At 33.8% G+C, this 15,353-nt stretch overlaps 1 protein-coding gene across 1 annotated transcript in view; it reads right to left on the bottom strand.

The window, feature by feature from the left end:
* NFXL1 (nuclear transcription factor, X-box binding like 1) overlaps positions 1-15,353 on the bottom strand; it is a 67,114-nt gene that overhangs the window by 15,107 nt on the left and 36,654 nt on the right. The window contains exons 18-19 of the mRNA XM_064366859.1: positions 12,281-12,447; positions 680-749 (exon numbers count right to left, since the gene is read on the bottom strand). Coding sequence (XP_064222929.1) covers positions 680-749; positions 12,281-12,447 — 237 coding nt within the window. The remainder of the gene's footprint in view (positions 1-679; positions 750-12,280; positions 12,448-15,353) is intronic.

Below are 15,353 nucleotides of genomic sequence, written 5' to 3' on the forward strand. Positions count from 1 at the left end.
GAGTTTCCTTTCCTTTTTACTTTGCACAATTTCTTCTAACTACCTTTTGATAGTTTTAGTTTCAATAAAATGCTTATACAAGAACCAGAATCTTTAAAAACACAATTTTATAGGTGAATGCTTTATATTAATATAGTAGTGAACTTAAAAGATTCAATATCTTAACAGTACCAACACGAAAGGCCACAATGAAAATGTACAGAGGTATCTTCTACATCACCATCTTCACAATGCTGTGGCTATGAATACCTATCCTTGCACATTATCCCACCACAGATACATAAACATGCACATGCATACACACATGCACCCCTATTTTTAAAAGTATCCCACTATGGATATTTACAGTCTAACTGCCAGGACCCACATCATTCTTGACCTACTTTAAGTATGAATCACATTTTGATGGATAAGCATAGGTCAATGTTTTATTGTATAAAATGTGTAAGCTATCTTTAAAATTGCTTTAAAAAAAAAAAATCTTCAAAGGGTCATTCCAGGTCCTAATATCATCAAATTTATAAAGTGAGATGCATCTACCCTAACCATATGTCTTAAGTTTTTATTAAAAATGATACACCAGAGATGACCTGAAATAATTTGATGGAACAGGAAAAAAGAAAATCCAAGAGAAACAATGCCCAAGGAATACAATTTAAAAGGTTCTACTAAAGCTTACCTCTTTAGGGCACTGATTTTTGCAACAACTGAGGAGGTTCTTTTCATTTACATCAGCTGTGGTTATTTTTCTAAAAATAAGAAAGTTGATGACATTCAAACAAAAATCCATTTTATAGCGTAATTTTTCTAAAAATAACTCACGATTTCAAACACATCCATAAAATTATCTTTTTTCCTAGGAAATATTTTAATTGTTTCTCTCTCTGTAACAATTGTCTTCAAATTACTTATCTGTTCTGATAACTCAGATCATCCAGCCCTTTACTACTAAAAGTCAAATGCCAAACGTGTAATTGCTGTAAGTACAAAACACACACAAAATACCATCTGTGCCTGGCCTCTCTTTAATAGTTTCTGTAACTACCTTTCCCTATAGATTTATTATAATTCATAAGTACAATTGTTCTTAATGCCCTTACACAAATAATTTTAAAATTAGTTATTTAATATGTTCAAATTGAGGAATTTAGGCTATTTGGAGAAATATAATTAACTTACTTAAAAAGGCTGGGTAAGCTATTAATATTAGAAATTAATACACTTTAGCCAAGGTACAGTGGCTCTAGCCTGTAATCCCAGAACTTTGGGAGACTAAGGCAGGTGGATCACTTGAGGCTAAAAGTTCAAGACCAGCCTGGCCAACATGGCAAAAGCCCATCTCCACTAAAAATACAATAATTAGCCAGGTGTGGTGGTACACACCTATAATCCCAGCTACTCAGGAGGTTGAGGCATGAGAATCACTTGAACACAGGAGGCAGAGGTTGCAGTGAGTCAAGATTGTGACACTGCACTCCAGCCTGGGTGACCGAGTGAGACTCTGTCTGAAAAAAATAAAATAAAATAAAATAAAAATTCACTTTAGATCTGATCGTTTTAAAACAAAAATGCTTTTATAGCTCAGTGAATAATTCAGAAAAAAGTCACAAACACCAAGGAATAAACCTACTTTCCAACAGACAGTGTCTAAGTCAGTAACTAGTAACAATTTAAAACTCCCTATCATACACATCTCACCTTTCTCTTTCCCATTACTTTTTTCTCCTTTCCTTTATTCCGTATTTTCTTGCTTTTCCTATTCTTGCTTTTACCAGACATAATTGCCAAAATATACCATAAGATTAGTCTTCTTAATGTTAATTAAAACTATTATCTAAATATTCATATTAAATTAGTTATAAATATGCTCTAAGATGTTTCTTGGCAAAGTTTCACTTAATGCCACAAAGTTTTTATGCTGGCTCTATTAAACACTACTGCATTTTTAAGATTCTTACAAGTAGAATGTTCACCTCTGAACTTAAGAGTTAATATTATTTTGTTCCTGTTACTTTGTAATTAGGAATAAATTAACTTTTCAAGGTCTGTATCTTTTAAATCCAAATTCTACAGAAGAAATAAACATGAAGCAGAAAAAGACTATAGCATAGTAATATATACATATGGGCTTTCATCCATGGTTCTTGGCTCATCACTCCCCAAGGCAGGCCATTAAAACTAAAAATATTATCTTCTTCCGCCTTTCTGTCTTGAGCAGGCCATAAAGAAATTCTGACCTACCTTGTCTGATTGTAGGTCATAAGACCCCATTTCAGAAGAGGTCCTGTCCCATACTCTGGAAGAAGGAATACTGCACAGACAGGCCAAAAAGAACTGAAACAGACAGGCCTTGCTGGGTTTCCTCACTCAGTCTATTATTATTAGATCATACCCTCTGTCCAGTCACTTCTACATGAGTGTCCATACTTCAATCATGCCTATCCAATGAATTCTCCATAAAGGCCCAAGAAGAAAGGGTACAAAAACTTATGAACAGCTCAACACAGAGGTTCCTGGAGGTGGTATTCCATGCAAATAATGGGGCAAGCGTAGGAATGGAATCACTATGCCCCTTATTTCATACCTCACCCTATGTATTTTCTCATTGGTATACTTTGCAATATCCTTTATAATAAACCAATAAACATAAATTTTTCTCTGACATCTGTAAGGTACTCTAGCAAATTAATCAAACCCAAAGAGGGGGCCATGTGAACCTAAACTTGAAGGTGGTCAGTCAGAAATTCCAGAGGCCTGAATTTGAGACTGGTGTCTGAAGGGGAGGCAGTCTTGTGGGACTGAACCTTGACCTACAGGATCTGACACCTTCTCCAGGTTCTCAGAACTGAATTAGAGGACACCCAGCTGGTGCTTGCTACAAAACTGATTGCTTGCTTATTGGTTGGAAGAAACTCCCAAATATTTGGTCACAAAAGTCTTTTGTGTTGATTATTGTGGTGTAAGAGCAGAGGAAAACCAGTTTGTGTTTTTTATTTCCACACAGGAGGAAAAGATGACTTCAATAATTCACTGAATTGAAAGCAAATTAAATTATTAGAACTGATCAACAGAATTCTATATTAAAAAATACACTTTAATATGTATTTAAGAAAAGGAAAAAAAATCTGTAGTGCTGAGGTAATGGAAGCCACCACAATACAAATATATCCACACATCTCCCTCAAAAAACATATAGCTCATTAATAACAAATAAAATGACTAAATCCCATGACCACAGCACAACTAGAAGATACAAACTTCTACAAACTTCAAATTGCCTATAACTAGAAAAAAAAAAATTCCTGATAGAGCTGTTTGTCAAGCTCCCAATGCAAGTATTTTGATAGAGTTAGTGGAGAACTGAAAAAAAAAAAACTGAATGGAAAAGAGAAGAGGAGGTGATCTAAAATTACAACAGAAAAAGGTCTCCCTAAGTATGAAAATACTGAAAATATCCTGGTAGGTCACAGCACTAACTGAAGGGAAGAGACTTTAAAAAGTACACAAGGCTGGGTGTAGTGTCTCACAACTGTAATCCCAGCACTCTGGGAGGCCAAGGAGGGTGAACGGCCTGAGCCCAGGAGTTAAGACCAGCTTGGGCAACATGGTAAAACCCTGTCTCTATTTAAAAAACACCAAAATTAACCTAGTGTGGCAGTGTGCACCTATAGTCCCTGTTACCAGGAAAGCTGAGGTGGGAAGATCACCTGAGCTTGGGAGGTCAAGGCAGCAGTGAGCTATGAGTGTGCCACTGCATCCAGACTGGGAGACAGAGAGACACCTTGTCTCAAAAAAAATAAAAATGAAAAAAGTACACAAGATTCAAGTAGCCAATCTTGGAAAGACAGCACTCTGGGAAAAAGGTAAAAAGGAAAAGGCAGACTTTAGACTTTGGAGACATGGCAAAAGAAGAAGGGAAATTTAGGATCTTGCAAGACCAAAGAAAACAAAAGTAAAATAAGGACACATAACTCCCCTCCCTCTTCCCAGCACCACCCTAAAACACCAACCATTTAAAAAATTGTATTTTCCCATCTGACAAGAGTGGTCATCAACTAGAAATCTTATAATAAGCTCTGTCCAAAAAAACATAAAGAGATGTAATTTATATCTGTAAAAAACTACTATAGAAAATAAACAGAAAATAATCTAAAGCCTTTTAGTTGATGAAAATTCCCTCCTATATCTCTCACCCAAAAAAAGAATTACAAAGAAGAAAACTGAAACATAATATACCAAACTCAATATATGAACCACCACCTGTACAGAGAAGTGTTAACCTAGCAGACCTGACTGCTATCTTTTGAAAGGCCTCCTTATAAGGCTAGCTTCTGGCTGGTGCTTGGGAATTTGGATTTCAGGAACGTTCCCACCACTCCCAGAACTGATAAGAACAGCTGACTATGTCTAAACCGTTTGTACAAATCAAATGGTTTATGCTGAACAGTTGCTTTCCCTCTGAGAGCTCTGAACTTTGGTATGTGCCAGGTGAGGCTGCCTATGTAAACTTCCCCCAATATAAACCTCTGGATGCTCAGTCTCTAATAAACTTCTCTGGTTAGAAACATTCTACAAGTGTTGTCACAACTCAGTGCTGGGGAAAGAGTGTGATGATGCTAAGTACATCCCATGTGACTTCACTGGGAGGAGACTCTAGACGCTTGTGACTAGTACACTTCACCTCATCTACCTTTTCCCTTGCTGACTGTGCCTTCTACCCTTTTGCTGTAATAACTCATAGCTGTAGGTATAACTATATGCTGAGTGCTGGGAGTCCTAGCAAATTACCCAATGTGAGCATGGTATAGAGCCCTTCAATACATTACCACCTTAAGTCAGAAAAGCAAAACCTAAGAACATAACGGAGAATAAAAAAGAAAAAGAAATAGACAAATGTTGACTGAATTCAGGAAAAAAGATTAAGATAAAATTACATCAGAAAGTAAAACTAAATTACAAAGTGCTCATGGAAGAACATATTTACAGAAAAACATATCTGAATCAAAATTTAATAAGGGTCCCTGAAATGAGACAGCAAAACAACCTAGATGATAAAAATCAGATTTAGAAGCAAGATGTCAAAGAAGTAAGTGATTGAAATGGGAGACAGAAGAAGAAAATCCAAGATACATACAATTGGTAGCACTAAAAAACAAAATTAATGAAATAGAACTGGTATTTGAAATTATAATCCAAGAAAATAAAAACACTGAACTTATATGTTGAAAGGGGTCATCAGGTACATGGAAAAATTTATCAAAAATTATTAACCCTGAGTCATACCTTAATAAAAAACATTAGATTTTAAAGATAGAGGAGGGAAACGAAGGAGAAAGAAACAACTTTTAGGCAAAAAAGATCAATTAACTCATAAGGAAAAGACAGACTGGCATCAAATTTCTCAAAAGTAAAATACAAATGAAAGTAGCATAGAGCAGCATTTCCAAGAAACTCTAGGAAACACATAATAAAACACGTAAATAAAAGAGTTTTTATACAATTATAAATGCTATAGCAAAACATTCTTAAACATGCAAGGGAATGTTTAAGAATTAAGCATTCAGGGAATACTATACCCACAAGCTCTCTTGGGGAATCCACTAGAGGATGCACTTCATTCAAAGAAGAGAAGATTACAAAATTTCAGAAAAAAATGATGGTTAAAATTTAAAATTGAAAATCTAAGAAAAAAAGGTGGGAATGAAAGTAGAATAATATATAAATGTTGCATGTTCTGAAAAAGAATAAAGCATGCAACTAAACAATTAGAGGAGAAGGAAAGAAGAAAAAGACAAATAAAATAAACTCACTGGCTGTCATTCAGTCTTAAATGAAAACTAGGTGATAAAATTAAAAGCTGACAAACCAGTTAGTAAAAGATGAAAGAAACAAGGGTCTAAAGACATTAAAAAGGTACAAATACAAAAATAATCAACCACTAAAAAAAAATAAACCTTACTAAATAGGAAAAACTTTTAAATAAATAAGAGCAATGAAAACAAATCACATAAAGAAAAAGTGACATAACACAAACAGTAATCATAAAGGAGTAACTCAGAGCTAAACCAAAGATATTAGTGATATTAAAATTGTTAAAGGTCTTAACTTACCTATTAAAGTGAAAAAGGGGATGCATAAGAATTTAAGCCAAAGGTATTAAATGTAACAAAGGATACCTTTTAATGCTGGAAGCCATAATTATTAAAAACGCTGTACAACATATAACAGCTTAATCATCTTTACAAGCAAAAACTACAGTAGTTGCAAAGAGATACAGAAACACACTAATAGACTAGGCGTGATGGCTCATGCCTGTAATCCCAACATTTTAAGAAGCTGAGGCAGGAGGATCCCTTGAGCCCAGATGTTTTGAGACCAGCCTGGGCAACACGGCGAGAGCACATCTCTACAAAAAATTTATTTAAAATTAGCCAGATGTGTTGGTATGTGCCTGTGGCCCCAGCTACATAGGAGAATGAGGTGGGAGGATCACTTGAGCCCAGGAGTTAGTGAGCCATGACCATACCACTGTACTTTAGCCTGACCAATAGAGTGAGACTATGTATCAAAAAACAAAAACAAAGAGAAATACACTAATAACATGGAATTTTAATACAGTATTTTCACTATAAGACAAAGCTACTGTATTAAAAAATGATACGTACACACATCCCAAATATTATATCCTGATTATTAAGAGATTATGTCTTCTAAAGCACACAGAATATTCACAAAAATTGATCACTTTATTTTACAAAAGAAGCACTGTTATTTTGTAATAAATTAGAAAAATATTACAAACGCATGCTCTGATCACAATGCAGTAAAACTAGATCTTCTATTTTAAAACTCTTGAGTACAGGAGGAAATATAATGTAAAAACAGAAACTCTCAAATATAAAGATAGTAGTATACATATGAATATAGGGAATATTCCTAAACTAATAATTAAATAATCCACAAGCTTTAAGTACATCTATGATAAAAATGAAAGCATGAAAATAAATGAATTAAATTCCCAATTCTTTTTTTAAAAATTTAGAAATTTCTTTTTAAAGGAAAGAATAGTATTTTTAAAGGAAACAGTAAAATAAGAGCAGAAAGATGTGGTAAAGAATAAAAGAACAGTCAATCCAGTTAATCAAAATCCTAGGTTTTTAAAACAAAAAATTTACTACCTAACACTCAAGAAAGAGGGAGAAAGCAAAAATATTCAAAATAAGAATGACAAAGTGGAAATCATAAAACAACAACAAAATTTTAATTACAGTAAGCAACTATTTTATAAACTTTTACATAAATAAATTTGAAAAACCTAGATTAAATAGATAATTTCTAAGGAAAATAGTTTTCCAAAAATGACACCATAAGAGAGAGAAATTTCCCTTAGAAAAAAATAGAGAAAGTTATCAAAAGCAACACACATATGCCAGGTCCAGATGGTTTCATAGAGGAATTCCATAAAACCGTCAATGATACTACATAAAGTATTCTAAAGCATAGAAAACCAAGAAAATAGCCAAGTTTATTTTATAAAACAAACATGATGTTGACACCCCAATTTTATAAACAATACAAAATTTGAAAACTATAGACAAATACAATTTATAAATATTTTTAAGTGCTAAATAAAATGTTAGCAGATTAATATCAACAGAGCTAAGGATTAAAATGGTATGATTATCTCCATAGATGCTAAAACATCATTTGGCAAATTCAGCATCCAATCCTGATTTAAATATACACATACACTCAAGAAAATAGAAATTACTGAATACTCTCTAACATGGTGATAAAGCCAACATCTTACACAATGTAAAGAAACAAACAAGGCGGGGCCAATGCTATCTAACACTGGACTAGAGATGTCAACCAACGATAGGAGATGAGAGAAATCAATTATGAGGCAAAAGTATTGTAAAGACAAGATATAATTACATTAAAAAGTGGCTGCAAGGCAAAAAAAAAAAAAAAAAAAAGAATAGAAAAAACCCAAAAAAATGACAACCCATAAGCTAGCTCAAAAGACAACAAAGAGGCAGAAGATGTTTGCAGTATATATCATACTTAAATGGTTAATATCCCTAACACATAAAGAACTATTTAAAAACTCAGGAAATTAAGCGGGGAAAAAAGACCAACACCCCAAGGAAAAAAAAATACGCAAAGGATGTCAACAGTCAATTCACAAAAATCAATTTTAAAATGGTCCTTATCAAAACAGAGAGCCTAAAAGGAATGATACACAAGGAGCAATAAGCATACCAAGTGGTTTTTCAATATCACTGTCCACCAAAAAGGCCCTCAGAGAAATGTCTAAGTCTTGGGCTAGGATAGGTAAAGTACAAGATGAGCCTGGGACATTTTTATTAGCCAGAAAAAGAAGAAAATACTAAAACAAGGATGGAAACACATCAAAAAGACATGGGAACCAGTTTAAAGACACTCCCATGGGCCTTTGGTGTTCAATAAATTAAACATCAAAATGATGTGAAGAAACGAATAAAGAATCCACTCGTTAATGCTAGTATTAACATGAGGTGGGGAGAGCTTTTACAGTGAAATGTCAATTAATAAATGTAGAAGATGGAATTAGAAAATTCCCACTTGGCCACTTTTTGTTTTATAAAATACACTTGGTTATTTCCTTGGGTTTCTATGCTCTAGAACATGTAGTATCACTGGGATTAAATGGTCAAGGGTTTCATTAATAAAGCATCTGGGCATGCACGTACATGTGTGTTGTTCTTGAGAACTTCCTCTATTTTCTGAAATGTTATCACAGTAACAACTGTGATAGAATCATCAATGGATGCTAAAATTCATGGGTGAAAGTTTCATAAGGAACAAGCTATATAAATAACAGAATGCAGGTGTAATACTGCTCAAGTTCATCCGTTACCATCCATTAATAATGCAAAATTGCCCTCTAAATTCCCCCTACAAAACTTCTAAGATTAAAAATTATAATACTTTATGAGATTTCAACAATATAACTTTAATATAAGAAAAGAATGAAATTTGTCTTCTACAATTTACCAGAGCATGAGTCTAGACTTTAGGGAACAAAAACAAATATTATAGCTAATAAGAATAAGAATTTTTCGAAATGTAATTACATTAAAAAGTACAAAATAAAGTAATATTCCCCAATGAAACTTGAGTAAAAAATATTTACCAAAAGCTGACTTTATGTATGTTGCACTCCTGGAGTGCAACAGCCAGGAGACAGTTAAGTGGTAAATTATGTTGTATCATTATTAAACAGAAGGGATTTTTTCCTTCCATCAAAATAATCCATAAACAAAAATTTGCATTTTTTTAAAGTAAGAAAATATACTGATCATATCCTACTGTGATAGATGCTATAACAGCAACATTTGTAATAAACAAAGGCCTATGTTTTAAATCTATAGCTTAAGCAACACGGTGAAACCCTGTCTCTACTAAAAAATACAAAAAATTAGCCTGGCATGGTGGCCTACACCTGTAGTACCAGCTACTCCAGGAGGCTGAGGCAGGAAAATTGCAAGAACCCAGGAGGCGGAGGTTGCAGTGAGCAGAGATGGCGTCACTGCAGTCAAGCCTGGGCGACAGAGGGAGACTCCATCTCAAAAAATAACAACAACAACAACAACAAAATCTATAGCTTAAAAATTATGCCTAAGTAAACTACTGGCATAGCTCAGAGATACTGCAGGTTCAGTTCTAGACCACCTTAATACAGTGAATATCATACTAAAGCAAATCGCACAAATTTTTTGGTTTCCCAGTGCATATAAATGTTATACTTAAACAATACTGCAATCTACTAAGTATGCAATAGCATTACATCATAAAAAACAATGTATATACCTTAACTTAAAAATGCTTTATTACTAAAAACTGCCAATGCTTATCTGAGCCTTCAGTCAGTCTTAATGTTTTTGCAGGTGGAGCATCGTGCTTAGACGTTTATGGCTGCTGACCGATCAGGGTGGTGGTTGCTGAAGACTGAGGTGGCTGTGGCAATTTTAAAAAATAAGACAACAATAGAGTTTGCTGCATCAATTGACTCTTCCTTTCAGGAAGATTTCTCTGTAGCATGTGAGGCTATGTTTCATAGCATTTTACCCGCAGTAGTACTTCTTTCTAAATTCCTCTTAAACCTTTCTGCTGCTTTAACTAAGTTTGGGTAATATTCTAAATCCTAATCCTTTGTTGTCATTTCAACAATGTTCACAGCATCTTCACCAGGAGTAGAATCCATTTCAAGAAGCCACTTTCTCTGTTCATCCATTGGAAGCAACTTCTCATCCATTAAAGTTTTATTAGCAGCAATTCAGTCCCATCTATAGGCTCCTTTTAAATTATAGTCCTCTAGCTATTTCCACCACATCTACAGTTACTTTCTGCACTGAAGTCTTGAATCCCTCAAAGAAATCTATGAGGGGCGGAATTAACTTCTTCCAAACTCCTGTTCCTGTTGTTATGAATGTTCTTAACGACATCTCCTTTCCAGAACGTTTTCAATTTACTTAACCCAGATCCATCAGAGAAATCACTACCTACATCTGGCAGCTATAGCCTTACAAAATGTATTTCTTAAAAAATGAGACTTGAAAGTTGAAATTACTCCTTGAACCATGGGCTGTGGAATGGATGTTGTGTTAGCAGGCATGAACAAAACATTCATCTCCTTGTATATCTCCATTATAGCTCTTGGGTAAACAGGTATCTTGTCAATGAGCAGTAATATTTTAAAAGGAATCTTTCTGATCAGGAGGTTTCAACAGTGGGCTTAAAATACTCAGTAGGCCGTGCTGTAAACAGATATACTGTCATCTAGGCTTTGTTGTTCCATTTATAGAGCAAAAGCAGACTAGACTTAGCATAATTTTCAGAGTAGTAAATGAGTACCGGCTTCAATTTAAAGTCAACAGCTGCATTAGGCCCTAACAAGAGAGTTGGCCTGTCTTTTGACACTTTAAAGCCAGGCATTGACTTCTCTCTAGCTATGAAAGTCCTAGATAGCATTTTCTTTCAATAGAAGACTGTTTTGTCTACTTTGGAAATCTGTTGTTTAGTGTAGCCACCTTCATCAATGATCTTATCTAAACCTTCTTGGATAACTTGCTGCTTCACCTTGCACTTTTACATTATAGAGATGGCTTCTTCCTTAAACCTTATGAACCAACCTATGCTGCCTTCAAATGTTTCTTCTGCAGCTTCCTCACCTCTCTCAGTCTTCACAGAATTGAAGAGAGTTAGGAGCATCTCTAAATGTTGTGGCTGCTTTGATCTTCTATCCAGACCACTAAAACTTTTTCCATATCAGCAATAAGGCTGCTTTGCTTTCTTATCATTCTATGTTCACTGGAATGAATTTTAATTTCCTTTAAGAAATTTTCCTTTGCATTCACAACTGTTTGGTGCAAGAAATCTAACTTTTAGCCTAGCTCAGCTTTAGACATGCCTCACTAAGCTTAATCATTTCTAGCTTTTGATTTAAAGTCAGACATGTGTTCCTTTCATTTGAACACTTAGAGGCCATTGTAAGGTTATTAATTGGCCTAATTTCAATACTGTTGTTCCTTGGAATAAGGAGGCCCAAGGAGAAAGAGAGAGATAGGGGAACTGCTAGTGATGCAGTTCAATCGCACACAACATTTATCAATGATTCACCATCTCACAGAAGTGCAGTTCATGGCGCCCCAAAACAATTACAGTGGTAACATCAGAGATCACTGAATACAGGTTATCATCACAGATATAATAATAATTAAAAAGCTTGAAATATTGTGAGAATTACTAAAATGTGACAGAGACACAAAGTAATCATATGCTGTTGGAAAAATGGCATTAATAGACTTGCTGAGTGCAGGTCGACAAAAAACTCCAATTTGTAAAAAACTCAGTATCTGCCAAGTACAATAAAGCAAAGATCAATAAAATAGGGTGTGGCTGTATGTACAAGTCAAATTTTGATAAATTCTAATTTGACATAGTCAAACTATCAGTTACAGCAGTATTTCTCTAATTTTTTTCAAAAGCAATGATACCTTTTCATAACAAAATCTTATACAGAATCTCGAAATGGAAAAAAAGCACAATTTCCCTGTTTGAAATCAGGATGAAGTATCCAGAAAGTTGAGTATTCTACATGTCTTCCTTCCAGGTCTCTACTGGAAAATCTAGGCATCTAGAGTTTAAGCGAAGTAGACTATAAAGGGTTCTTAATTATAAAAAGATACCAATTCAACTAATTGTAATAAGACTTTTTTTTTCTCAGTCCACTTACCTACATTCCACATATAGGCTTGTGATCTTACAGTGACATTTTATTCTAAGCATCTGAACACAAGGTGGACATTCTCCAGGGTGACATGGCAAAACACATGAGTGAAGACAACCTAGTGGCCGTGACCTGGAGCACCCTTCATCACAATGAAGGCATTCTGGGCCAGCCTGAAAAAGGAGGAAATAAATCACCTAAGTACAGGTTAAGCCTAACAATTCCATATGTTAGAGTTATAAAATGTATATATCCCATTAAAATAAAGTACTTCTGCAGCTCTTAGAAGCATAGTTAATCAAATGGTACATACTCTTATTTATCTTAAAAATATTTACACTAAAGAATAGCAAGATTGTCAATATGACTATTGTTCATACAGATTTTTTTTGCTTATAAACCTCATTAAGTCAAACTGCCTCATTTTTAAATGAACCTTAAAATGAACCTGACCATATAAAGTAACCCACTAAAAATGTAAATTACTTCCTAAAGAATAATCAGAGACAGAAAAGAAAATATACAGAGTTAAAATGTTTATTCATTTCTATACAATAATCATCATTGAACTAAAGAAATCAATACATTGTTAACACATAAATAAAAATTCCAAAGCACTCAACAGTGAAAAATAATTATCTCATCTTGCCAAAGAGAAACACATATAGAATGAAAAAAGAATGACCAGTAGTTTATGTTTCAATGCATATCAATGAATTAAAGTTAAATTACATTTTACAAATAAATGTACCTCAATGTAACTTAAGGCAACTCCCTTTTCTCTAGTGATTTAATAATGTTAACTAGCATTAGAATCTACTAAAAAAGGTTAAAAATACTTGTTTCAGGATATGGTTTGTTTTCTTAGGTCATACTTGAGGTAAAATAAGAGAGCTATAGACATGGTTATTAAATGTTAAAGGTCATTTTTATAGTAATTCCAAAGAGAAGCCATGATTACAATAGTTATTATGATAAAATTCTAAGCTACTTTTTTGACATACAGGATTAAAAAGAAATAGTGTTTCAAATTATAAAAATATTATTTTATAAATAATTTTTATTTTTAAAAGGCATATTCATTTATACCAAAAATACTCAATACTTATGTCCCAGGCATTGTTCTTGGCACTGGGAAGACATGAGATAGGCCCCTGGAACTTACATTTATATGAGGAGGTAAGATTATGAATATAATATCTTGGTAACTAATCTGAAGAAAGATAAAGCAGGATAAGAAAGAGTGATGATAGCAACAAGAAGGAAACCTGCCTAATAAAGATCACATGTTAATAGAAACTGAGTTAAATGAGGGAGAGAACCATCAGAATAGAGAGTTTCAAAGGAAAAGAACACGTACAAAGGCTCTAAGAAAATACAAATGTGGAATGTTCAAGAAACAGGAAGAACAGAAGCAGAAGTGAGTAAGCAAGGGAGTGATGAGTAGTTAGATGAAAGCTGGGAAAGACAGTCAGGAGTGAGATCATTATTGAGCCTTTATAGGCCACTGAAAAGGATTTAAATTTTGGTCTGACTGAAAACTATCAAAGGATGTGGAGCAGGAAGATGATACCTGATTTACATTTTTTAAAAGATTAATCTGGCTGATGCAGTAAAACAAAGTGAGAGCAGAAAAGGCTGGTTAGGAAACTACTGCAGAAATCTAAGTCAAAGGTGATGGTGGCTTAGATGAGGATGTTAGTGCTATAGGTTATGAGAATCTGTCAGAGTCAACATCTGTTTTGAAGATAAACCTAACAGGATTTTCTGTGGAAAAAAAAGGAGAAGAAAGACAAGAAAGAAATCAAGCATGATTCCTATGTCTTTGATCTGCACAAGTGGGTAAAAACGGTAAAATGACTTTCTGAAATGGGAAAGACTGAGCGAGTATTAGGCAATGAGTAACAAAATATGCAAAGAGAACCAAAGTTAACATAAAGAGTCTATTCCATTTGCTCTTCCTGACTACATGGTACACCTACAATAATCTTCTATTTAAACAACATGAGTAGAAGAGCACATTGAGCTGGGAGTTAAAAGATCAGGCATAATACTTTCTGATCTACTACTCTCCTGTTGCATAATCATGGACAAGTCACAAAGCTCAGTTTCCCTATCTGCAAAATGAAAATTATACTTAGAATATGAGTTCCTTCCAGCTATAGGGGAAACAAAAAAATCACCGTTATCTTCCTGGATTACTTCCCAAGTTCTATCTTCTAGGAAAGACTATCTTAGTTAAGAAATACAGAAAGTCTGTCTGTCAAATATCATATGTAGTTCTCATTTAAAAAGAAAAACCGAAGCCTTAACCCAGGAAGCAATTTTGGGATAATCCACCATAAATCTCTAATAGTCACATCAGCTTTGAAAATAAGCTTTTTCTGACTTACTTCATATTCTGGAAATCTGGGAGAGGAAAGCCATAGAACAGCTACACCCTAACTAGTTAAAATTATTTTGTATCATTATTTGTTTAGTCTGATTTTATAATTCTAGTATCATTTTCATTTTATCATGAGTACATTTTAGAGGGTCAAGGCACGGATCGCTAAATCGTAAGCAATACATTTACACATATGTTTGCACATGAACAAGAAGAATACCATGGGTATTTATGTTGTCATGTATTATAAATTAAAGATAAAAAATAACCTAATGATGCAACTAAAATTTTCAATAGCACAAGTCATATTAATAATTTCAATAGTTGTAAATTTAATGTTAATAATAAAGTGACAGTTAAATTTTCTGGCCTATTTCTCATGTAGACACTAGTATTACAACTCCCTACAGAATGGAAGTCTAGAAAATAATTATTTTAAAAATAAAGTTTAACATCAGCTACATTTGTTTTTCCTTATAAGATGGCAATTTTCAGAGATCTTTGAATAGCTAAGTTCTCATATGCTTGTAAAATGCTTTAATTATACACATAGATACACCATTCATCTGTGATGTCATTTATTTTAGTCTCCAACAAAAGATTGAGAATTTATTTAAATTTATTAAAATTATGAATATCATTCATCCTGTGTGTCAGGTTTAACTTCGAGTAAAAGCTCTAGACTAAACTCAG

The sequence above is a fragment of the Aotus nancymaae genome, unplaced genomic scaffold (assembly GCF_030222135.1).
Source record: "Aotus nancymaae isolate 86718 unplaced genomic scaffold, 86718_ANA_hifiasm-v0.15.2.pri h1tg000006l, whole genome shotgun sequence".
In the NCBI taxonomy this organism is placed as follows: Eukaryota; Metazoa; Chordata; class Mammalia; order Primates; family Aotidae; genus Aotus; species Aotus nancymaae.